This window comes from Arvicanthis niloticus, chromosome 6 (genome assembly GCF_011762505.2).
Source record: "Arvicanthis niloticus isolate mArvNil1 chromosome 6, mArvNil1.pat.X, whole genome shotgun sequence".
NCBI lineage: Eukaryota > Metazoa > Chordata > Mammalia > Rodentia > Muridae > Arvicanthis > Arvicanthis niloticus.
Window position 1 is genome coordinate 27,410,775 of NC_047663.1, and position 25,926 is coordinate 27,436,700.

General features: G+C 48.2%; 2 protein-coding genes across 3 annotated transcripts; one reads left to right on the plus strand and one right to left on the minus strand.

Annotated features, from left to right (window-relative positions):
* The first annotated feature begins 11,469 nt into the window (after positions 1-11,469).
* On the plus strand, positions 11,470-24,363 carry Sgca (sarcoglycan alpha). 2 transcript variants are annotated; one of them, XM_076935946.1, is made up of 11 exons: positions 11,470-11,711; positions 14,178-14,266; positions 15,058-15,177; positions 15,272-15,426; positions 15,613-15,685; positions 16,237-16,435; positions 16,866-17,028; positions 18,548-18,756; positions 19,035-19,061; positions 23,744-23,936; positions 24,182-24,363. In XM_076935946.1, exons 2-10 carry the CDS (start codon positions 14,230-14,232, stop codon positions 23,922-23,924), a joined length of 1,164 nt encoding a protein of 387 aa, XP_076792061.1. In that variant the 5' UTR covers positions 11,470-11,711; positions 14,178-14,229; the 3' UTR covers positions 23,925-23,936; positions 24,182-24,363. The 2 variants fall into 2 exon arrangements, with proteins under 2 accessions (XP_076792061.1, XP_034362928.1); XM_034507037.2 differs by lacking the exon at positions 11,470-11,711 and having other exon boundaries at positions 14,160-14,266.
* Positions 19,466-22,119, minus strand: LOC117711410 (histone H1.9-like). The gene has a single exon (XM_076935947.1). It carries the CDS (start codon positions 20,262-20,264, stop codon positions 19,743-19,745), a length of 522 nt encoding a protein of 173 aa, XP_076792062.1. The 5' UTR covers positions 20,265-22,119; the 3' UTR covers positions 19,466-19,742.
* Positions 24,364-25,926: the final 1,563 nt, after the last annotated feature.

Sequence of the window (25,926 nt, forward strand, 5' to 3'; positions counted from 1 at the left end):
ATTCCTAAAGTCTATCAGTGCACCTGCAGAGAGAGGAACTGTGGGTCCCTTCTTCCCCCAGCTGGGAGATAGCTACTGCCTGTTTTGTTTTGTTTTGCTTTGTTTTGTTTTACTTTTCTGGCTACTGGCTTTCTATCAGTCTCACACTGTACTCTAGCACCCTGTGTAACCGTGTAAAGACCACATGCTTCTTGGAGACTAGGGAGGCATCTCTCTCTCTCTCTCTCTCTCTCTCTCTCTCTCTCTCTCTCTGTGTGTGTGTGTGTGTGTGTGTGTGTGTTGTGTGTGTGTGTGTGTGTGTGTGTGTGTGTGTGTGTGTGTTGTGGGGATGGGGTGGGACATAGCAAAGATATCTCCAAATCCTCAGGTGCTTTAAAGGAAAGCCTATATTTAGCTGGCTTAGCCTGCAAATATGTATTCTGCCACGTCGCAGTTGTAGCCATGGGAGCTCTACAGACAGGCAGAAAGGTCAAAGGAGAAGAAAGAAGGAACAGGAAAGATTAGGCAATGTGTTTTGTCATCAGCAAATCCAAGGAGCTCCAACTCCTAAGAACTCACATTTCTGTGTTTTCTGGTGGCCAACTTTTTTTTTTTTTTTTTTTTTTTTCATCTGCTTTCTGGACTGTGTGCAAGGAAGAGACAACTTTCAGAATCACTTTCTCCCATAGGCCTTTGCCCGCCATCTCCCGCCTGACTGGCTCCAGCAGGCTCTCCTGGTCCTCCAGGACCTGGCACTGGTTCAGTCTCCAGAATGCTGCTTCTGCTCTTCTGTCTTAGCCCCTTGCTCTTCAGGTAGCCTCGGGAAGGGGGGCGGGGCAGAGAGTGGGAACATAATCAATCTTGTTATTTTGGGGCGATTCTCCTTGCCTGAACCCTTATTTTTTAAATCTTTCTTTTCTTTTCTTTTCTTTTACTTTTACTTTGAAAAATTTCATAGAAAATAAGGAAAGTTCAGAGAATTGCATCACAGCAGAATTTACAGATGCCAGCATTAGGCCATTTTGTTTCCTTCAGGTTTGTCCATATAAATGATATTAATATGGGAGGCTGGAGAAATGACTTGGTCAATAAAGTACTTGCTGTACTAGTGTGAGAGCCTGAGTCCCATCCCCAGAATCCAAGAGAAAATCATTCCAAGAGTGGTGGCTCATACTTGTGATCCCAGGGCTGAGGAGGCAGGGCTTGGGGCTTAGAGGCCAGCTGGCTTTGCCTACTTGCCTAACTCCAGGCCAGAGAGAGAGAGAGAGAGAGAGAGAGAGAGAGAGAGAGAGAGAGCCCAAATCAAACTGCAAAGATGTTTCCTATCTTCTCCAGTGAAAACTATCTCCCAGCACAGCACTCTCCTGGCCCCTCCCATTGCTGCCCCTGGCAACCACTTGTATCTGTGTGAACTTGACTCCTCTAGGTACCTTATGTAAGCATCATACAGAATTTGTCCTTTTGTGGCTGGCTTGCTTCGCTTGGGTTTACATAAACTGTGGCAAGTATCAGCCCATAATTTTATCTCTTTCCCATGCATTTACATGTCCACGGAACACTAGTGTTTTCTGAGTCTTTACAGCCTATGGTAGCAATAGCAATACTATATACACCATTTGTACCTTCCCCACTCAAGATTTTGACAGTGTGTCCCTGTCTTAGTCAAGGTTTTACAGCTGTGAACAGACACCACGACCAAGGCAACGCTATAAGGACAATATTTAATTGGGGCTGGCTTATAGGTTCAGAGGTTCTATCCATTATCAACAAGGCAGGAACATGGCAGCATCCAGGCAGGCATGGTACAGAGGGAGCTGAGAGCTCTACATCTTCATCTGAAGGCTGCTAGCAGAAGACTGACTTTCAGGCAGCTAGAATAAGGGTCTTATAGCCCACACCCACAGTGACACACCTACTCCAACAGGGCCACACCTTCTAATCCTGCCAGTCCCTGGGCTGAGAATATATGAACCATCACAGTCCCTTTGTGGTTTGCTCATTTTATTTTCTATTTATCATCTGAATAAACCGCAATGTAGTTGTTGCCAGTTCACCTACTGGCAGTGTTTGGGTTGCACCTGTTTTTTTTTGTTTGTTTGGTTGGTTGGTTTGGTTTTTGCTGTTCTAGGCAGGGGTGCAGAGAATACCCTGGGTTTTTATCTGAACGCATTCAGGATGTCTACCCAGAAGCAGAAATTCAGGTATTGAATGACTGAACTTTTGAACTTGGCTGTAACTGCCAAGATGTTCTCTAAAGCTGCTGAGTCTCCGTCCTTCCTACAGTTACCAGCAGTCACTGTACAAGGCCACATCTGGCCAACATTTGCTATCCCACCCACCCCCCCCCCCTCTTTTTTTGAGGCAAGGTCTCACTCAGTAGCCCTGGCTCACCTGGAACTCACTATCTAGACTAGGTTGGCCCAAAACTCAGAGCTTTGCCTATACTTTCCTCTTAGGCTAGGATTAAAGGGTGGATCACTATGTCCAGCTCCTATCCTTCCTTTTATTTGTGTGTATGTGTGTGTGCTTCATGGGTTCGTGTACTCATGTAGAGTCTAGAGGCCAGCTCAGTGTTATCCCCACCAAGGCTGTCTGCTTTTTTTGCGATAGTACCTCTCATTGGCCTGAAGCTCATTGGTTGGGCTAGACTAACTGGTCACTGAACCCCCAGGAAGTCTCCACTTCCCCAGTTTGGATTACAAGCATGAGCCACCACCACCACCCCCTTTAAGTGTGAGTTCTGGGGATTGAACTCAGGTCTTCATACTTGCAAGGGAAGCACTTTATTGACTGAACCAGTCTCTCCTGTTGGGGGCTTTTTTCTTGTCTTTTTCAATGTTGGACATCAAACCCAGGATCTTATGAATGGTAGGTAGGTGCTTTACCACAGAGCGCTATCCCTACCTGGGATTTCTTATTTTTGCTGTGTGAAGCAGTATGTACTTTAATGGGATGCCCTGACTGAAGTAAAGCATGTTTACTGGGCTCATTGTCCACTTGGGTTTCCTCTTGATAAATCGCTTTGATTGGCATCCTTAGCTATCCTATGGTTGCTTTTGATGAATGCTATAAAAAGGCCATGTAAGGGCACCTGTGTCAAAAGCTGGAGTGACACCACATGCTTTTAACCCTGGTGCTGCAGAGGTAGAGACAGGCAGACCCTCAGGGACTTGCCAGCCAGCCTGGCCTAATCAATAAAGCCCAGGTGGCAGTGAGAGAGACGCTGTCTCAAGAAAGGAGATAGATGGTTCAGTGGTTAAGAGTACTTGCTGCTCTTCCAGAGGACCTGGGTTCAATTCCCAGCACCCACATGGTGGCTCACAACCATCCATAACTCCGGTTTCAAAGCCCTATTCTGACCTCTGAGGGCATGAGGCACACACATAGTGCATATACTTGCAAGTACAACATTTATCCACATGAAATTAAGTAAATAATTCTAAGAAAGTGAGAAAAAACGACTCTTGAGGAACAAAAACCCAAGGTTGACCTCTGATAGAGGTATACACAACACACACACACACACACACACACACATTCTCTCTCTCTCTCTCTCTCTCTCTCTCTCTCTCTCTCTCTCTCTCTCGGAAGGAGGAACAGAGAGAGGGAAGGAAGGAGAGAGGACAGAAAGTGATTTGAGCAAAAGGGCTTATCTTTCATATCAAAAAATCCTGGAGTTGAAACCTAGCAGTGGCTGGGCGGTGGTGGCGCACGCCTTTAATCCCAGCACTTGGGAGGCAGAGGCAGGTGGATTTCTGAGTTTGAGGCCAGCCTGGTCTACAGAGTGAGTTCCAGGACAGCCAGGACTACACAGAGAAACCCTGTCTTGAAAAACCAAAAAAAAAAAAAAAAGAAAGAAAGAAAGAAACCTAGCAGTGGTGTTGCAGCCTTTATTCCTAACACTCAGGAGACAGAGTTAGGCGGATCTCTGAGTTTGAGGCCAGCCTGGTCTACACATAGAGCTACATAGTGAGACCCTGTCCCCCCCCCAAAAAAAACCCCAACAACCAAATAAAATAAACAAACAAACAAACAAACAAAAAACAAAACAGAAAGAAAGAGGCAGGAAGAAGGGAAGGAAGAAACTCTAGAGTTGGTTAATTCAGAGACTCAGCTGGGCACTGGGAATCAGGTTCCGCCATCTTTTTTCCCATGTTCCTTTCCAGAGGGTAAGTGTCACTCATTTGTTGACACCCCCCCACCCCCCACACACACAGTTCCAAGATTGCTGCCTCAACTCCAGGTGTTTCACACAGGCACCAATGTAGAGCTACCCAGAGAAGAAACAGAAGAAACTAGTAGATGCTTTTCATCCTTGAGTCCCCCCACCCCCAGACCCACTGCCTCCCACGGGAGTCCCTCCCTCTCCCAATCAGATAATCTTCCTTTCTTGCTTGGTGACAAAATTCTATACATGTTCATGCCTAAACCAATCATGGGACAGAGGAACAAAATCATTGGTATGTTTCAACCAATCATAGCTCATGGACGGAGCTAGGGAAGGGTCATCTTTCCCCAAAGCCTGACAGTCTGACCCAGTCCAGTGTTCTATGATGGAGACAGAGAAATGATGCCATTTAGAATGCACTCATGTCTGCCTTTTTTATTTTATTTTATTTTAAAGATAGGACTTTCCTGTGTGTTTATCTCTAGCTGGCCTCAAACTCACTATGTAGACCAGGCTGGCCTCAAACTCAGAGATCAGCTATTGCTGCCTTCTGAGCTCTGAGATTAAAGGTGTGCCTAACCCTGGGTCTGTTCTTTTATTTTTTTTTTATTTTTTTATTTTTTTTGGTTTTTCGAGACAGGGTTTCTCTGTGTAGCCCTGGCTGTCCTGGAACTAACTCTGTAGACCAGGCTGGCCTTGAACTCAGAAATCCGCCTGCCTCTGCCTCCCAAGTGCTGGGATTAAAGGCGTGCGTCACCACCGCCCGGCGGGTCTGTTCTTTTAAAATGACTTTTAGTGCTGAGGATGACCTGGCACATGCTAGGCAAGTATTCTAACACTGAGCTACACACATCCGTTTTGAGATGGGGCCTCACTGTGTAGCCAAGGTTGTCTTAGAATTCCTGATCCTGCTTCAGCATCCAGAGGGCTGACTTCTGGGAGGTCCGTCCATATTCTGAATACTAACCTTTATCTGTTTTATGTGTCTCCAAAAGTGCCACCCAGGCTGTCACTTGTTTCTTCACTTCATTCAGAATGCCATTTTTATAATAGAGGGCTTGGGGGGGGGTCAGTAATATAATAAAAATCGATCTTTTCTGAATTGCGTTCCTTACGTCAGAACTGTTTGCCTACCCTCAGCTTGCCTGCGTTGCTTCCTAATTATTTTAAAGTTCTGTTTTTCACTTTTAGATCTCTAATCCATCTGGAATTAATATTTACGGATGGCGTATAGAGGCTGCATGTGAAAAGCCGATTGTCCCAACAGTTTTAATTGAATAGACAGTTCTCTCTCGCTGAGTGCCTTGGCACCCCCCTCATCATAAATCAAATCCCCACATACACTTGGCTCCGTTTCTGGCCACTCTGTTCTATTGATCTCTTTGTCCAGCCCGGCACCAAGACCACATTGTTTTAATTATTATCACTTTCAAAGAAAGTCTTGGTATCTCTTTGGGGCAGGCTTACTTTCTTCTCCAGAATGGTCTACTGCTTTCTTGGCCTTATGCTGTTCTGTATGAGGCTTAGAACCAGTCTCACTCTGAAGCTTTCATTGAGATCTTTACTGGGTATGCATGGAATCAATTGATAAAAATGTGGGGGGAATTGTCATTGAGAATGAGGGGGAGAATTTTCAAGCTTAACTGGTCCCATGTCTACATCTCTCTAGTTAGTCCTTTTAGAATATGGTATAGTGCTTTATTCAGAACTATCTTGTAAGCTGGGCACGCTTTTAGTCCCAGCACTCAGGAGGTTGAAAGTTAGACTGATCTCTGGTTAGCCTGGTCTAGGTAGTGAGTTCTGGGACATCCAGGGCTATGCAGAGAGATCTTGCCTCAAGACAACAACAGCAGCTGCAGCAACAACAGTAAGAAAAATGTAACATTTTTAATGAAATCTTAAAGATTGTAACATTTACATATCTTTTGTCTTGATTTTTAAAAAAAGAATTTTTTGTGTATGACTGTTTTGTCTGTGGGTGCCCTCAGAGGCCAGAAGAGAACATCAGATCCCTTGGGACTAGAGCTGCAGATGATTGTGACCGGCCATATGGATGCTGGTAACCAAACCCAGATCCTTTATAACAGTAGTGAGTGCTCTTAGCCTCTGGGCCATCCCTTAGTCAGTCAGTCTGTCTGTCTGTCCTTTCTTGCTCCCCCAACACCTCTGTGTATGTGCTTCTTAAAATTTCATTTTATTTTAAGACGGGTTTTTTTGTTTTGTTTTTTTTTTTTTGTGGTTTTTCGAGACAGGGTTTCTCTGTATAGCCCTGGCTGTCCTGGAACTCACTCTGTAGACCAGGCTGTCCTGGAACTCACTCTGTAGACCAGGCTGGCTTTGAACTCAGAAATCCGCCTGCCTCTGCCTCCCAAGTGCTGGAATTAAAGGCGTGTGCCACCACTGCCCCGGCTCAGACAGGGTCTTGATATGTAGAACAGGCTGGCCTTCACCTCTCAATGTAGCTCAGGCTGCCCTTGAATTTGTGATTCTTTTGCCTTAGCTTCCTGAGTGGTTATGCTTAAGTGGGTGATTTATTTATTTATTTATTTATTTATCTATTTATTTATTTATTTATTTATTTTGAGACTGGGTTTCTCTGTGTAGTCCTGGCTGTCCTGGAACTCGTTTTGTAGACGACGGGCTGGCCTTGAACTCACAGAGATCCACCTGCTTCTGCGTCCTGAGTGCCACAACCAGGTTAAAAGAGCAAACATTTGTAATGAGTGATTGTTAATGTGTAGAAACAGTGAAAATTTTCTATTTCATTTGTATTTGGATGCTGATCTTTATCCAGTTACCTAGCCAGTGTCTCTTATAATAAATAATTCCAGGAATTTGGAGGCTGGACAGGTGGCTTAGTGGGTAACATCCGAGCGGTGAGAACATAAGGACTTGTCTGAGACTGGATCCCCAGTGCAAGCTGGGTGCAGCAGCATGATCCTAGGCGGTGACCGGCAGCTTTCAGAGGCTTTGCTGGCTGGCCCTGTAATTGCAGCAGCAAAGCTCTCTCTTTAGCAAGAGATCCTGTTTCAAAGCACAAGGTGGTGATAAAAGTGGAAGATTCCTTTTTTTTTTTTTTTTTTGGCTTTTTGAGACAGGGTTTCTCTGTGTAGTCCTGGCTGTCCTGGAACTCGCTCTGTAGACCAGGCTGGCCTACGAACTCAGAAATCCACCTGCCTCTACCTCCCAAGTGTTGGGATTAAAGGTGTGCGCCACCATTGCCCGGCTAAGTAGAAGGTTCCTAAACTACACCTTTATCCTCCACAGGAGTATGCGGAAGCAAGCACACTTGCGCTGTCTCTTTTATTATCCTTAACCTTTTAAAACTATCTTATTTAAAAAAAAAACTTATATGCATATATGTGTGTGCAGGGGTGGAGGGATATGTTGTGACAGTCTCACACTATGCACCCCTGGCTGACCTGCAACTGGCTCTTAACCACTGAGCCATCTCTCCAGCCTGACCTGCAACTTGCTACGTAGACCAGGCCGACCTCGAACTTACATGGATCCTCTTGCCTCTGACTCACGCATGCTAGGATTCAAGATGTGCCATCATAACTAGCTAAAATACTATTTTGAGTTTATTTATTGTGAGTGTGTGAGTGTGTGTGTGTGTGCACACTTGGAGGTCAACGGACATCTTGCTGGAGTTGGTGGCCTTGTCCCAGCCTTTCCCCTGTTTTATCATTCAGTGGTAGCTTTTAAGGCTGACCTTCCTGTGGGTCTCAGATCTTGCTGGTGGGCTGCACTGGCCCTGCATATTGCTATGCACTGTCGGTTATAAAGAAGTAAAAGATGCCATACACTCTCCTGAACTTTACAGCTTACGAAGTACTTTGCCCACCATTCTTAGCTCATTGGTCTTTCTTGCCTCCACTTTAGAGAGGGAATATCTCAGTGGCAATGGCTGGGGCACCCAGAACAGTCCCCTTCCCTTCTCTGCTTCTTCATGACTAGAAGTTTGGCCAAGAACACTCTGGCACTCTGGTTTTGATGTTCTTGGGTGGTCAGCCCTTAGAGGACCTGAAGCTCAACCTATGGAAAGGAGATGCAACTCAGCCAGTGGAGTGCTTGCCTAGTGTGCCCGAAGTCCTGAGTGTGAGGTGCAGGCCTGGAATCACAGCGCACTGCCCCACCACCGCAGGCAGGAGGAGCAGGACTTCAAGGTCAGCCTTAACTATATAGCCAGCCTGGGCTCTATGACACCTCTTTTCAAAAATAAGACAGAACAAAAACTGAACAAGGGGTTCAGGAAGACGTACTAGGTCTCCAGGCTGGTGTCCTCAAAATATCTGTGAGGTTGATTGGGAGAACAGGAGATGCCCTTGGATACCAGAGTGCTGACAGATGACAGGTGGGTGAAGAAAGTAATTATTATTTCCAACCACCTACCCCCTACAGGGAGTCCTTCTCCCTGTTTAAAAAAAAAAGAAAAGAAAAAAGTACATTTTCTGGTTAGGGAAATGTATGACATGCGCGATAGGCTTGTGGCTCTTGAGTGTCCTCCTGTGCCGCTCGGCTAACAGAGAGGTCTAGCACGCATGCCCCTTGGTCGTACTTTCTCAGCCTGGATGTGGTCGCTGCGCAGGCCTCGCTCCTCCCAGCTCTTCACTCGCCATTAGCCCCAAGGTTGCGCAAGCGCAGGGACGGCAGAAGCCTGTGAAGGCGCCCTCTCGTGGTGGACTGACCCCGTTGCAGTCTTTGTTGTTGCTCTGGGGGTGGGGAAGAGGAGGGAGAAAGATGTGGGTGGAGTTTGGGAGGCAGAAGCCAGAATCAGATCACAATGATGAGAATGCCGTTCCTTTGTCCCTTTGCGTTTCGGATGTAGATGAAGAAATATGCTCCTTAGAGATCAAAAGGGAGACTAGAATAGAATGAGACTGTAGAGATGATGTTTTCATTCATGCATGATGCATTCATTCATTCATTCAACAAACATTCTCTGGGGTGCACAGATGGGATAGGAAGCTGGTCGCTGATGAGCGGGGCGATGAGGAAAAAGACCCTGCTAGCAAAGAGTGGCGGCAGGGGGCGGGGGGAGGGGGGTCAGGGGGAGGGGAGCGGAGGGGGAGCTCCAACTGAGCTTACTAGGATAAAGCTGAGAGACACAGAGACCCGACCTATCCCCGACCACATGCTCTGACTGATGAGGACTAAATAAATAAAGAATTAAAAATGGGACACCCTGAACACCAGGAGGGATGCTATTTGAGATGGATCGAAGCAATCAGATATGTTTAAACCGTAATGATTATATTACTACCAAAAACAAAGATGCTAATTGGTACAGTTTAGAGGATGCTGAGAAACCAACCCATTATTTTGAAACCAGTATATTTAGATATAAAAAGAATTGAGCATTTACACCCTTTTCCTATATGAACTGTGCCACCTGGAAAGCAAATTATGAGGGCAATTTTTCTGTCTGGCTGTATTCCAACTGCTGAGAGAGAGAGTGGCAGGATTTGAGTATCACCATTTTGCAAGGCAGAAGCTGTAAAGACTGATTGTACACACTGCGCCTCCAGAGAAAGAGCCTAGCCCCATCTATAAAGTGGGCTTGCAGAAGAAAGAACCTAAATACGACCCGACCTCTAGATCCAACTGTACTCTACAGAGATAACAGTGTCCAGAGAATTCCATTCTAGGAGGATGCGAAGGTGACAAGGACATCGTAGAACACTGGAGAGAGGCTGTCAGCAAATCCAGAGTGTGGACAATCGCAGAACTGATCTGGCTTCTTCACAGGAGAGAGGGGAAGAGAAAGGAAGGGAGGGAGGAGAGAATGGAGGGATGCCAGGGTGTAAAAGAGGCAGAAAATCTAAAACAATGTAAATCTTTATGTCAACTAACCAGTTACAGTGTCTCCACTATTTGGATCCTGATTCAAACAAATACATTGTTAAAAAACAAAACAAAACCAAAAACAAACACACACACACTCCAAAACAAACCTGTGAAATATGTGTGGGGTGTTGTGATACACCACCTGTAGTAATCCCATTACTAAGGAGACCGAGGTAGAAGGGTCCTGAATATCAGACCAGCCTGAGCTACGTAGTTAGACCCTGTCTCAAAGAGAAAAAAGAAAGCAAAAGCAAAACGCTGAAATTTGGCAAGGACCAAGGCACGAGCCCACAGTCCCAGGTATTTGGGAAACTGAGGCAGAAGACTCCCTTAAACCCAAGAGTTTGAGGTTAATGTGGGTGGGATAAGGCCCAGTGTCTCACAGAATGAAGAAAAACTAAATTTACAAGAGACTGGAAATTCAAACACTGGAAACTTGATAATGATAATCCCTTGCGATTCTGTTTAAAGATAAAGAGTCATTATCTTTAAAAGAGATGCACTGAGATACTGACAGATAAAATTAAATGGAAGATGGAACCTGGAAAGGATAAAGAGGAAGAGATTGGGCAGGAGTTGATAATTGTTGAAGCTGGGATGGAGATGGATATATATATATATAATATATATATATATATTATATATATATATATATATTATTACTCTGTGCGTGTTAAAAGGTTTTTTTTTATTTTTATTTAATGTATATATAGATGTGAGTGTATACCACACTTAGCAGGATTTCTCAGAGCTGGAGTTACAGGTGATTGTGAGCTGTCTGTGTGCATGCTGGGTATTGAACTCAGATCCTCTGGAAGGACAGCAAGTGCTCCCAGCTTCTGAGGCATCTCTCCACCCTCCCTTTTGAAACAGGGTCAGTATGTCGCTCTGGCTGGCCTTGAACTTGCCGAGATCTGCCTGCCTTTGCCTCCTTTGTGCTGGGACTAAAGGAGTGTGCCTCCACACCCAGCCCCACTTTTCTCAAAACAAAACAAACAGAATAAAAATTTTAAAATTTAAAAAAAAACAAAAACAAACAAACAAAAAAACAACCCTGAACAAAGAGCTTAAGGACTCTGAGACACCTTTCTGGTCCCTATGCCCCCAAACCCTGAAGTTTTCTGGTGACTGGGAGCTCGGGGCCCACAGTGGATTCCTGGGACAGTCTCTGGCTTTCCTGAATTGGGGGGGGGGGGGTGCTCTTGGGGAAGATCAGAAGAGAAATGGCTGTGCCATCTCCATTGAGGGAGGCCGGCCTTTGTGGCCCTTGTGTTTTTGTGAGTAGGTAACATTGGGGCACACTCTGCCTTAACACAGCCAAGGGTGTGATCTAAGGGCACCAAAAATAGCAGTAAGGCAAGAGGGGAAGGTGTCACACGGGAGGTTCAGGGGCAGGGCAGGGCAGGGCTATCTGCTAACTCTGCACCCTGCCCACTCTCAGTGTCTTCTACTCTTGATTTGCCTCTAAACCCATTTCCTCGCTCCTGCATCTCAGAGAAGGCAGGAAATATCAAGGTGATCCGGGCACAAACGCCTGTCCGTGAGCCTGAGTGGATGCTGACTCTGGAGATTTTGTGACTCTCCAGGGACGCTCAGGGTGGTCAGGTGGGAAGAATGAAGGGAAAGAGACAAGGACAAAGTAACTTGCCCACTAGTCACCTGAATGCAAGCCTGAACTGAGGCATCTTTGCTTGGACATCCAGGGTGTGGGAAGGTAAGGATCCCTAGATGTGAGGCCATGCCTGCAAAGACCATGGAATGCTGGCAGTGATGAGGCATTGTTTCTTCCTCAGCATTCAAGGGGAGAGCGTTCTGCTACCGGTTCTCAGTGGAAGTCCCTGCAAGAGAAGTGTAGATGCAGGAATGAAGGGCCAGAAGTATCCACCATCAAATGCATGATGGAGGAGCTAGGCACAGGGCTGTGTCCTTGCAGAACATTCAGTCAGCAGCAGCAGCATGGCTTTGGAGGAAGTTAGAAACTGCCATGCCTCAGCATTATCAGCTGTGAAACACGGGCTGTGGTAATGTCTGTCTCATGGCACTGCTGTGGGAATGGAATGGGTCAGTGCACATAAATGCATGTGAACCTTTTGGCACAGAGGCAGACAGGTCATCGGTCCTTCTCGCCATCCCACAAGCCCCAGGATTTTCTCATCTCTGTATGATATAGGTGACCGAACATGTGCTGCTATGGGTGTTTTTTGTGGATTCTCTACAGAGGCCAGCACAAATCATGCAGCTTATAGTTGTGGAAGCAGAGGCCTAGAGAGGCCTAGTAACTTAAGACCATGTCTGCAGCAACTGTCAAGCTAGGATTGACAAGCTTATGGAATTAGCTCCAGCCGCTTTAGCTTGAGAGAGCCTCTCTGCTTACCTGTCTCCATTTGGTGGATATCATCTGGGTTCTCTCCAACCAGGCCTTCACATGGGAGATGCTGGTCTGGGGCTCAGGCTGTAGAACAGATACTTCTGCTTGCTGTCAAGGAAGTTGTCAACCAGCCCCTATACTTAACTAGTTGCTAGACCCCAGGTCAGGTGAGTGGCCCAGAACACCTATTCCATACCACAGATGTTCTGAGGCTGGGTTGGCACAGGGATGGGGGAGGGGTGAATTAGCAATACCCAGCCAGCTTAGGAAGAGGAGGTACAGGGGAAAAGGCTTCAGAGAGGAGGGGACACATGTGACCTGCTCAAAGTCTGCCCAAGGGACAAGGCAGGAAGGGAACACCAGGCAGAGAGAACAGCTTGGATGGAGGCCAGGAAATTAAGAGGACACATTAAGCTAGGCCAGAGTCTAGGGATGTTGGGGTGTGCGGGGGCGGGGAGGTGCGGTTCTAGTCAAAATGGCCACAAAAATAGAGAAAGGGCCAGAAAGGCATCTACTAGGAATGAGCTGGGAACTCAAGGGCAATTGAGTTGTTGAGCTTTTAAAGGGGATGGGATGGGGTGGGGATGCTGGAGAGATGGCTCAGTGGCTAAGGGTACTGGCTGCTTTTCCTGAAGTCCTGGGTTCTGCCCCTAGCACCACATGGAGGCTAAAACAGTCTATAACTACAGACTCATGTGATCCAATACCTTCCTCTTGTGTGCAGACAAAAATGCAGACAAAACACTCAAACCCACAAACACATTTTGGGTAAGTGTGGTAATGTATGCCTTTCATCCCAGTGCTGGGGAGTCAGAGGCAGGCAGATTGGTCTACAGAGAGAGTTCCAGGACAGCCAGGGCTACACAGAGAAACTGTCTTGAAAAAAACAAGAAGAAAAAAGAAAAAGAAAATATAGGGACTGGAGTAGAGGCTGGTGGTACTGGGAGCTCTTAGGGTAGAGGTATCCTGGGGCCCTGGTGGGCATGATGGGACAATTCTTCTGTATCCAGGGCACATTAGATATCTAATAAGATCCTATTTCAAAAAGCAAAACCAACCAACCAACCAACCAACCAAACAAACAAACAAACAAACAAAGCAAAACAAAAGCCAAACCCAAACAATCACCAAAAAGCAAAACCAACAAAAAACCCAAGGCTGTGAATGGGCCCAGTTGATGGAGTATTTGAGTAACATATACAGAGTCCTGGGTTCAGTTCCCAGCACTGCATAAAACCAAGCCTGGGGCCATATACCTGTAATCTCGGCACTCAAGAGATGAAGCAGGAGGATAAAGAGTTCAAGATCATCTTCCCAACATAGCACATTTGAGGCTAGCCTGGGCTACATGAGACTGTCTGGTAAAACAAAACAGGGGTGGAGCAATAGCTCAGTGGTTTAAGAGCTCTGGCTGCTCCTCCAGAGGACCAGAGTTCAAGTCCCAGCCTGGACATGGCAGCTCACAACCACCTGTCTCTAACGCCAATTCCAGAGGATCTGATGTCTGCTTCCCTCTTCTAGCCTTCTGGGGGCCCTGAGTTCAGATGGTATGCAGACATCCATGCAGGCAAAGCACACAAACACACAAAAATAATAAAACCAAAGGAACAAGTGAAGTCTAGAATAATATGTCAAATATATAATATTTTTAAAAGCATAGACGCCAGATAAAACCCACTGTGGTCCCCAGGGACAACTAGGGGACACCACGTGTGAGGACAGTGCTCACTCTGGGAATGGAAAGAGCCAGCACTCTGGGCAAGGCTGGCCCCAGCTGCTCTGCCACACCTCCTCCCTTTCCATCCCCCTCAGTCTGCTCCTCCAACCTCTGTCCCTGTCACTCACTGGCTAGGCGGGGGCAGCTATGGCAGCGGCAGTAACTTGGATTCCTCTCCTTGCAGGCAAGTTGGGGATCTTCTCTGGGAGAGGGACAGAATTAGAGGTGGAATTTAGGGGTTATGAGGTAGAAGAGTAGGGGACTCAGAAGAAGGGTTTGGAGTAGGTGAAGCAAGACCTAGAGGATTTGGGGAGCTAATAAGAACTCAGGGACCCAGGGTTGGGAGCTGGGGTCTAGAGAAAGGGTACTGGGAGCTTGAAGGGCAAAGATGCCCAAGGGTCCTGGGTGGGCATGATGGGACAAGCCAAGAGGGTCGTGGGCCCTTTAATGAGCTGGCTGGGACTCTAATTCTGGCAGAGCAGGCTAAATTTGGCATTAAGAGGGAAGGCGGAGGAAGCCTGGGCAAGTCCATTTTGCTGGACTCTCATTGGCCTAAAGCTCACACTCTGATCTGTGTTCTTCTCTGGGAATTATGGGTCTCAGAATGACTATCCATTTTCTGGGGGTCCTCCAGTCTCCCAGACATTTGGCATGGGGCCTCTCTGCCAAGTCACCTGAGCTTACATAGCATACCCCTTTTTGTCAATCAAACACTAGTCTCCTCCCACATGGGCCTAAAATATGGAGTGAAAAGCTGGCTGGGGGGTGGGGGGTGGGGTCCCTTCCATAAATTCAAAGACAACAAAAGCCTCGGTCTCATCACCCTCTAAACTAGGCAGGTTGGTGGAATCTATACCCCACCACATGTGGCAGGCCAGGAGCCCTCGGCTCTGAGACAACACTGGGGGGGGAGGGCTCACCCCTGCCCATGACTGAAGCTGTCTGTGGGTCTGGGGCTTATGGGGGTCCCCATAGGTCTCCTGGCAGGGCTGAGGGACATCAAGGCCCAGCAGACAACTTTACACCCACTCGTGGGCCGTGTGTTTGTGCATCCTTTGGAACACGCTACCTTCCTGCGCCTTCCAGAACACATTGGTAAGAGAGGGAGCAGATAGATGGGCTGGAGTATGCCAATTCACCTCTCTTGTCCTGTCTCCACTTTCCAATTCCCTCTTGTTTCTCTCATCAGAGGTGCCACCCACTGTCCGACTCACCTATCATGCTCACCTCCAGGGACATCCAGACCTGCCCAGGTGGCTGCACTACACACAGCGCAGTCCCTATAACCCTGGCTTCCTCTATGGCACCCCCACTCCAGAAGATCGTGGGCACCAAGTCATCGAGGTGCCAGCACAGAGGCATCCAGACTCTGGGGGTGGCCACTGGGGCCTAGGGGTAACCCTGAGGGGGGGCGGCGGGGGGGGGGATTGGTGTTTATGCATACTCATTTGCATATAATTTGCACACACCCCATGTGTACCTTGTCAGCTTCCCGCTAGAGCCGCTCCTCAGACTTTTCATTTCCCCCAGGTTACAGCCTACAATCGGGACAGCTTTGACACCACTAGACAGAGGCTGCTGATGATAGTTGGGGACCCTGAAGGTACCTTCTATTCCATTCCTCTAATGGCGACAATCTTTTTGTTTTCTTTTGTTTGTTTTTGTTTTCTGAGACAGAGCAGCCCTGGCTATCATGGAACTCACGCTGTAGACCAGGCTGGCCTTAAACTCACAGAGATCTGCCTGCCTTTGCCTCCTGAGTGCTGGAATCAAAGGTGTTAGCCACTGCCACCTGGCTACTGGCAACAATCTTGAGGACCCTCCCCTGGGAAAGAGAGTGTTGGGAAGTAATGGGGAGCCAAGCAACGTAGAGAGGGGACATCAGGACAGAGATGCTGTTGGTAGCTTTAGGGAAGGAGCTCTGGAATGAGGTCTGTTCTCGGGCTGTGTAACTAACTGAGCTGCCGACAGGCTGCAGGGTTCAGAGGTCATGGGCTACAGTGTTGGGGAAGGGAACTTGGGGCCTGAGTTGTCTAGAGGCTGCGGGGCAGAGGTGGTGTGAACACTATGGGGAAGCTTAGAGGACACGAGACAGCACCTGGAGAGCCGAGCACAGGGTGTGTGTGTAGCTGAGTACCCACTTGGTCTCCTCAGGTCCCCGGTTGCCGTACCAAGCTGAGTTCCTGGTGAGCAGCCATGATGTGGAGGAGGTGCTGCCCTCCACACCTGCCAACCGCTTCCTCACCGCCTTGGGGGGACTCTGGGAGCCAGGCGAGCTCCAATTGCTCAACATCACTTCTGCCTTGGACCGTGGAGGCCGAGTCCCTCTTCCTATTGAGGGCCGGAAGGAAGGGTAAGGGGGCAACCCAGGAAGGGTTTCCTGGTTGAACGGCTAGCCACCTCGCCCTGATTTCCTGAGTGCTGCCGTGACAATACCTTCATCACGCTCATCTCTTCTTTGCACACGACTGCACATTCCCCTCCGTCTCCTTGTCCTCCCTGACCCCAAGCCCCTGTTTGGACTGAACTCTGAACTTACTGATGCCCCATGAAAACATGTTAAAAGATTTCTAGGTGCATAAAGAGTGGGGATGCTCTGCCTTGGTCTCAGGTTTTGGGGGCTCTGATGTCTCCCATCAGGCCCTGATGTCTCCCATGGGTCACTTACCCTGTCCCCCCTCTGACTCCGGTCCTTGCCTTCTGCCAGGACACCTCCAACCCTGCTCAACAGAGTGGTAACCCATCCCCACTTCTATGCTGACAGCGGTTCCTTTCTGTTCCAGGGTATACATTAAGGTGGGCTCTGCCACACCCTTCTCCACCTGCCTGAAGATGGTGGCATCACCTGACAGCTATGCCCGTTGTGCCCAGGGACAGCCTCCACTACTGTCCTGCTATGACACCTTGGCACCCCACTTCCGTGTTGACTGGTGCAATGTGTCTCTGGTGAGGAGGGATCCTGGCTCTAGCATCTGGGTTTAGGGTACAGTCTTCATCAGGTCTGCTCCAGCTATGATTTCTCTAGCTCAGCCTTTTTTCTCTGATAGTGTCAGTTTGGGTCTCAGCATCCGTCTGTTGTCTCTGTTATGGTCGGGAACACACACACACACACACACACACACACACACACACACACACACACACACACACACACACACACACACACACTTACTTCTATCTTCTGCCACAAGAGGGCGACAAAGCCTACATCTGGACTCTCCAGCTTGGAGTTCCAGATCAACTCAGCTAAAACTACCAGGAATTTCTAAGCAGCTGCATGGAATCACAGGTGAGAGCCACCACCACCTGGCTACTGGTGCCAATCTTGAAGACCTTCTCCTGGGAAAGAGAGTGTTGGGAAGTACTGGTGAGCCAAGCATCCTAGAGAGAGCATCAGAATAGAGATGGCATTGGTAGCTTTAGGGAGGTCTGTGGGGGTCTGTGTGACACCTCTGTCTGCTTCCTGTGGAAGTGCCACCAAACAAACCAACCTTCAGTAAGAAACTCATTGTGGCTCTTGGTGATATTTCAAGGGACCCTAGAGATTCTAAGTCCAGGCTGGAAACTGCTGGTGTGCCCTGCTCCTGGGACCCAGCAAAAGGAAACTCCATCAGTGCTGTGGTAAATCTCCAAACCCAGATCTGACCGGTCAATGAAAACACAACTCAGTAATTATGAATATATTCTGCAAGCTTAAATTGGGCAGATTCACCACTTCACTACTCTATTCCCCAGCTATGAGACCCTAACAACTTGTGGGTTTTCCAGACCCTGCGTTTGTCCTTCTACTTCCTGCTTCTCCGTTGTCCTCCTCCATCATCCTCCATTGTCTTCTCTCTCCTCTCCCTCCTCTGCTCTCTTCCCACCAGCCATTATTTCTCCACCTCCCCTTCCTCTGCCCAAGCACTGGCTCCAGCCTTTATTTTACAAATTAAGGTGGGCAGAAGGTTCACTAGAATTCACCTGTGTACTGATTCACTCCTCTGCAGCCTTTCACAGAAAAGGGGAATTAGCATCAAAATACAAGGCCGGGGCTGTCTGCAACACATCAGGGTCATTGATAACCTACTGAAAGATGTGTGCTGGGCACCATATCCCCAGCATGTTTCATCACTATGATTCACTGACAAAATAGGCACGCTATTATCACTCTGAGTCCACAGCGAGGAAACCATGTTGAGGCAAGTCACCCCAGTGAATTACTAGCCTAAGTCAGAGTCCAGACTCAGGCAGCCCAAACCTAGCACCCGCGCTAACCATTATACATGCCTGCCTCTCCTGGAACTGGCTTCTCCTGGACTCTCATCCAATGTTTGTTCCGTAGCCACATGGACTAGGGGAGACAGGTAGGAAGGAAGTCTGTGGTTATATGGGGTTTATAGGTTGGTAGTTGCAGACCCCCTGGCATGTTTCCTGTGGGGCAGTGTCTTTGTGTACGCCTGGGTCAGCTCTGGACTCTACTCAGGTAGACAAGTCAGTGCCAGAGCCCCTGGATGAGGTGCCTACTCCAGGGGATGGAATCTTGGAGCACGATCCATTCTTCAGCCCACCCACTGAAGCCACAGGCCGAGACTTCCTAACAGATGCTTTGGTGACCCTCTTGGTGCCCTTGCTGGTGGCTCTGCTGCTCACCCTGTTGCTGGCTTACATCATGTGTTGTCGGCGTGAAGGACGGTGAGTGTGCTGGACAGGGAGGGCAGCAGGTTGACACATCTATAGGGTCACTCTGAGACTGGGGAAGCCATACATCTCAGGGAGTGGGATTCTCAACTGTAGGAGGACTGTGGGGCTCCCTTTCTAGGTAGCTGGGGATCCACTCTTGCCTATCTTGGAACTAGGAGGGGGTTCTGACTATAAGCACATGAAATTCCTACTTGGGAGCTCTTGGGACATCTCGATGCAAAGCCAGATTGGTACTGACCCCTCCCCCCAACCTCTGTTTTCTCCCACAGGTTGAAGAGAGACATGGCCACCTCTGAGTGAGTAAAGGAAAGGTGGGGGGCTGGAGAGGGGAGCTCCCCTGGATTGTTAAATTGAACACTTTAGTCTCTATGAGCAGCCAAGACCTCTGAGCCCTGGTCCCAGGTTAGCTGGAGGCTCAGCCCACATGCTGACCTTGTCATCGGGTGTTCTGGTCATAGATGTGGCATAGAGAAAGGGGACCAACCGGCCTCTGTCCAGAGGAAATGGCCTGGGAGGAAAAGGGGGTTTCTGGTGTAAATCTTTTCTTTTTCTCCTCCTCTTCTGCCCCCTTTCTCTTCCCTTCCTTCCCTCCCTCTTCTCTCCTTCTTCTCTCCTTCTCTTCATTACCCACCCACCCTCCCTCCCTCCCTCCCTCCCTTCCTCCTCCCTCCCTCCGTCTCTCCCTCCCTACTATGACACCTGGCTTACCTCTCCATGAGGAGATGATGTGGTTGGTTGGACAAGCTGATGGCAACGGATGTTTTGAATCCTACCATATTTTTCCAAGTCCATTTTATTCTACCTTGGATTCCTTCTACCCTCGACTTCTCCCCCAAGCCCCCAAGCCCTGTGCCCTTCAGTCCCTGTCCTAACTTCCCACCCCAAGAACCCCAAAGATTCCAGAAGGCATTTGTGAAATAAGTTGGGTTTTTATTCCCACTTCGTGGCAAGCCTGGCACCCTGCCTGACCTGCCTTATTATTGGCAGCCTTTAGTCACCCTATGAACTCCTTTGAAAAGCTGGTTATTGCTCCTTCTGGAGCTTAGTAGGGATCGTCGTGGTCCAGACAGGCACTGTGCAGGCTTCTGCCTCTGCTCCCTCTGCTGCTTCTGCTGCCTCTGCTGGCATCTCTTGGCTCTGCCCTTGGACTTGAAGGCCTGCTTCTTGCCCAGGCGGAAAGAGCCCGAGGCACCCTTGCCGGTCACCTGCTTGAGCATACCTTTCTTCACTAGATTCTGGAGCACACGCTTGAAGCGCCAGGTGTTCTGGGCCATATTGTACCCTGTAACGGACACAGCTTTCTTCAAGGCAGCAAGAGACACACGGCTATGTACTCCCTTGTCAGCCACAGCCCTCAGGATCACCTTAGATATGGTGGGCTTCCGCAGGGTGCTAACGTTGGGCCCATTCTTACTCTCACTCTGGCTTCGGGCCTGTGATGTACTGGCATCTTGGTCTCTAGCCACCACAGCATTTGAGGCTAGAGATGGTGACACCATGTTTCTCTGATACTCTTTCGGAGATGACCGTAGAGCACTAGGTGCCAGGATCTCCAGGGTGGTGGCTGGAAAAGTCCACCTGGTTCCTCCTCTCTGTAGTGGGTGGGCTTTGTTCTGTCTTCTGTTTCCCTCAGAGGTGCCTCTGTGGGGCGTGGGGGGAGGTCTGGGCCACACCTCGGCCAGAGAGAGGACCGAGGATGATCACCCACGATTGGCCTCAGCCGACTTGTGTTGTGGGCTCAGGGGCTGGTGAAGTTATCTCTGCAATGACTTCAAGGGGGCCACTATGAGGTAGGTGGAATCCTGTGGGAGTCATAGTAGCCCCACTGTTCCTTCTTAGGGATGTCTGAGGCAACAGAGAGTGGGGGCATCTGATATGTCAAATGCCCTTCAGAGGAAGGCTGTAGTTGGTTGGGCCTGCACAGGGAATGCCCATACAGATCTGAAATATATATGCATTTCTGAACCAATTCTAGGACATTTGGGAGCCTCAGATTTACTTAGTTAGTGGTGCTGAGTATGGAATCCAGGGTTTCACACACACTAGGCAAGTGTCTCACCACTGAACTATATCCCTAACCCAAGCCCTCAGTTTTAAACCCACCATTTTGATTGCCAACAGTATCTGCCCATTGTGTCTTTGTGTTTCTGAGTGGAAAAAATTCTAACTTTAAGTATTTATTGTTTTGAGATGAGATCACCTTTTTATTTTTATTTTTTTGGAAAAGTGAGTTGAGACAGGGTTTCTCTGTGTAGCCTTGGCTATCCTGGAACGAGCTCTATAGATCAGGCTGGCTTCAAACTCAGTGATCCATCCGCCACTACTGAATGCTGGGGTTCAAAGCATGTGCCACCACTGCCTTGGCAGAGACAGGGTCAAACTGTATAGCCCTGGCTGGCCAGGAATTCACTATATAAACATGCTAGCCTCAAACACAGATCTATCTCTGCCTTCCATGTGGTGGTATTAAAGGCATGTGCCACCATGTCTGGCTACATTGACTTATTTTTTGAGTAGGGTGCTGGCCTTAATATGCAGCTGAAAATAACTTCTGGTTCTACTACCTTCTCCTTCCTGAGTGCTAGAAATTACAGGGGTCCCTCCACACCCACCTTCTGTGGTGCTGGGGGTTGGAACCCAGGGCTTTCTGCCTGCTAGGCATGCACCTTACCAGCTGAATTCTTCCAATATACTTTAAACACAAGAATTACAATTTATAACAAAAAATATACTTTCCTTAGTAAAATGCAATTCCTTGGTTTATGTAAATTGGTCAGTCTTTCACACAAAACTGTTTGTTTGTTTGTTTGTTTGTTTTATGTTTTGAAACAGGGCTTTTCCATGTTGCTCTGGCTGTCCTGGAACTCTGTAGACAAGGCTGGCCTCAAATCCACAGAGATCAACCTGCCTCTCTCTCCTGAGTGCTGGGATTAAAGGCGTGTGCTACCACTGCCAGCTGGGCTTTATTGTCTTCTATTTGTTTTTACTTTATAGATCTTTCTCATGGAGAGCAATAATTTTAGCATATATTTCACAAGGGGGAACACACATGTACATGTATATGTATATGTATATGTATATGTATATGTATATGTATATGTATATGTATATACGTGTACATATTGGGCTGTGCCAGGTTTGATCAGTTGTATCACTGACACTGTGATTTTTCTCTTGTGACCAGTATATTTACCACTTCTATGAGATCTGCCTGTCTTTTAGTGGTCTAACCTTTCAGGCTCTCAGCTGCAGCTGGAGTCCACTGACTGGGACACACACTTCTGGTAGGGATCCTTCTCTTACCTTATTAGTAACCAAATGACAAAGAGGGAGGCATTCTTCAGCCTGCCCGGAGCTTCGGTTTCCATAAGAAAACTCAATTCTATTTTTTTAAGAGTAAAAAAAAAAAAAAAAAAAAAAAGAAAGAAAACCAAAATAACAAACTGTTTTTAAGATGGCTTCACTGTACAGCCCAAGCTGGCCTCAAACTCAAGGTTTTCCTGCCTCAGCCTCCCATGCCCTGTGGCACCATGCCTAGCAGAAAACTTACTGTTTACAAAGAAAAGTCTCTTGTTTTAATCTGAAGATCAGGACTTTGGGAAAATGTTACCAGACAAAGCCCAAAGTAAGACGGGTTTGTGTGAATGAGAAAGTTGAAAACAACTTCCCCTGGAGGTCAAATTCACTGCTGGGCTTGCTATAGTAAAATATAGCTTCCTATAATAATGACACAGAGAGGTTAAGCAATTTACCAAATGTCACAGAGCATTAAGCAGCAGAAGCCCAGTGATTAGAAAAACAAACAAACAAACAAACAAACAAGGCAAATCCCAATGCTCAGCTCCTGGGCTCACTTGGCTTCGTTGTACAGCCCAAGCTGCTCTCAAACTGAAACTCAGACAGGTGGCAGCTTGCTCTGGGGCAACAGAAAGCAAGGACCTAGGACTGTCACATAGGAGTAAAGCTGGACCTTAAGATGGCGTTCAGGAAGGGCCGTCCGATGGGTGTGGCCACTCCCTGCAGCAGGAGTTTCCAAGTTGCCAGGGTAGAGCTGAAGACAACAACTCCAGGAACTCTGGTCTGAAACAGAGACTGGGAAGCAAGAAGTGGGTGGGGGCAGCTGTGTCAGGTACCAAGGAGCAGAGATCAGGTTCAAGAAGCCCAGATAATGAGACCCAGAGCTTGGCGGGCTACGGGGATGGTATTCTAAAAAGGTCAAAAGCTAGGTCAAAAGAGGAGGTAGAGGAATGGGTAACATAGCAGATGAACATAAGAATTCCAGGAAAGGAGAGAGTTAGTCTTGATGCTTGGAGCTGGTACTGAGGGAGGGTGTGAAGAAGGGACTGAGAAGACCACGGGAATATAAAAGCATTACGTGGTTAGGCATGCAGACAGTTGGGAGGGTACTCGTATGTGTGAGACTCTGGATTTGACCCTCAGTGTCATGTAAACCGAGCATGAGGCGAACCCCTGTAATGCCAGCAGTTGGGAGACGGAAGCAGGAGGATCAGGAGTTCAAGGTCATCCCCAGTCGATATGGAGTTTGAAGCCCGGGCCCTCTAAGTTTTAAACAAACCAAACCACAACACTAGACTATAAAGGCCAACTAATACTAGCTTCTGCAAATATAAACTCCATGTGGGTATCTGCTCCTGCCTTGACATCTTGTGATTTACCTATGCTGGCCACTATTCCAGCCAGCTATATTTTCTTTACTCCGCATAGCAATGGTAGGACATGGGTAGTATTATCCCCACTTTACAGGTAGAGGAGATGGAGGCAGAGAGGGGTTAAACCAGGAACATACAGCTTTAAATCAAGGAACCTTGTCTCAATCACTGGGTGCAGCAAGTACCTGTGTTTGAGTGTCCCAGCAACCAGACCTGGGAGGCAGACAGCAGGGTGTCTCTGAGGCAATGCCAGGTTATCTCCTACAGGCCAATTCCAAGAGCTGATCTTCTTCTGTTTGTGTCTCCAGCATCCAGATGTTTCACCACTGTTCCATCCATGGGAATACAGAAGAGCTTCGGCAGATGGCAGCCAGCCGTGAGGTGCCCCGGCCCCTTTCTACCTTGCCCATGTTCAATGTGCGTACAGGAGAGCGGCTACCTCCCCGAGTAGACAGCGCACAGATGCCCCTCATCCTGGACCAGCACTGAGAGGCCTTCCAGGTGGGTCTGGCTAGGCAGTACTACCCTCCAACCAAAAAATACAGGAGCCTTTATCTCAAGGCTGGGGCACATGGTAGAATACAGGAGATCACACCCACCTGCCTGCCCCCATGCTGGGATGCTCAACAGTGCCAGAACTGTGCCTCACAACTGCCAAACAGTCAGGGCCAGAGGGTCAGGATAAAGGAGTCTGGTCCCATCAACCCTCCCCTATATCCTTCCTCTATGTCCCCTTTTACCTCCAGTTCCAGCTGCGTGACTCAGAGCTGCTGACCTGTGAATACATCTACGACTGACTGATTCCAGCTCCTAGCCTACAGGCAGACAGACGGTGGCTCCAAACAGGCAGACGGATGGTGTAGGGAGGAGTGAGGGTACTGAGAGTCCGCACCTAAGAATAAAAAAATACCTGCTACTCTGCTTATCACTTCTAGTGCTTCTGTCTCCACCTCTGTTTCCCTTCTTCTGAGAATCCCCAGGGGATTCCAATTTACCCTTTGGACTCTTCCAATTTTGCTGTTCTCAGATTCACGGGATCTGGTCACGAAGCTTGACTGCTTCATCAGCCACACTTTCTGGACCGAGAAACTAAAGCCTATGGAGAGAGAAAGTAACTGGCCCAGTGTCACAGAGTAAGCCCCATCTGCCCGTACACTGCCTTCTGTGAAGTTGAGGACTTTGAGTAGAGGATCCAGGTCCTTATCTAGAGATCTGGTTGACAGCCGCCACAGTTCCTTGCAGGAACTTCCATTGCATGCTGTGTTTGGGGACAGGCTGGTCTTAGTAAAGAGCTGTCGGGAGGTGGCACTAGTCAGCTATCCTGGGTGCCAGAGGTCTGCCATTCTAGAATGTTCCCTGAGCTAAGTGTTGCCACTGTGGCTTCTTCCCCACAAGCTCTAGGATGTTTGGCTGGCTATGCAGGGGCCTGGGATTGTTTGCCTAGGTTGCTACATCTGGAGCAGGCCAGCTCTGTTTCACCATCTGCCATCTTCTCTGTGATGGGTCTCACAGTGTATCGCTTTCTTGGGAGGACAGGCTGAGACTGTAGGAGGAGCTAAGGTGGGAGGAGTAAGGAGAGGAAGAGGAAAAGGAAGAGGAGGAGCTAGAGAGGGCAGAGATGTAGGAGCGATGGAGAGCCACACAGGTATGGAGAGCAGCCTCCGGTAACAACTTATATTTAGGTTAGCTATTTGGGAAACAACTCTAATTGTATGGGCATATTGTTATTGAGCATTACCAAACATATAAAGCCTTTGATTAATATTTAAGCATTAGAGTCTCATTTCCCTACTGAGCCTGCATGGATGATGGGATGGTCTGGGCGATGCCCAGTCTTGCGGAGATGGCATAGAAGATTGGCAGAGCCATCTCCCACGCTGGCGTCTCGTGGGTGGCAGGGCTGGTGTTTCTGGCTGGCCGTTTCTAGCTGTGTTGCACACGTGGCCTCTGGCCGTGGAACATGGCGGCTGAGCTAGGCAGAGCCACCACAGCTTAGATAGTGGGCTTGACTAGCAGCCGTTTTAAATAATTAATTCAACAGAAACTAGGCTTAAAAGGGGACTGTCTTAGTCAGGGTTTCTATTCCTGCACAAAACATCATGTCTAAGAAGCAAGTTGGGGAGGAAAGGGTTTATTCAGCTTACACTTCTACATTGCTGTTCTTCACCAAAGAAAGTCAGGACTGGAACTCACACAAGATAGGAACCTGGAGGTAGAAGCTGATGTAGAGGCCATGGAGGGGTGATGCTTACTGGATTGCTTCTCAGCTTGCTTTCTAGAACCCAGGACTACCAGCCCAGGGATGGCACCACCCATAATGGACCCTCCCCTCCTACCATTGATCACTAATTGAGAAAATGCCTTACATCTGGATCTCATGGAGGCATTTTCTTAAGGGAAACACCTTTCTTTGTAATAACTCCAGTTTGTTAACTCAAGTACCACTGACCCCTTGTCAACTCCACAAACACGTCACTATTAAGCCTCAACC

Bases quoted from the DNA above. Each gene is read 5' to 3' on its own strand.
- Sgca (XM_076935946.1), top strand. From the start codon at position 14,230: ATGGCAGCGGCAGTAACTTGGATTCCTCTCCTTGCAG. The intron at 15,178-15,271 runs GTAAGAGAGGGA...TTCTCTCATCAG, and splicing joins GCGCCTTCCAGAACACATTG to AGGTGCCACCCACTGTCCGA. The intron at 15,427-15,612 runs GTGCCAGCACAG...CATTTCCCCCAG, and splicing joins GTGGGCACCAAGTCATCGAG to GTTACAGCCTACAATCGGGA.
- LOC117711410 (XM_076935947.1), bottom strand. From the start codon at position 20,264: ATGGTGTCACCATCTCTAGCCTCAAATGCTGTGGTGGCTAGAGACCAA.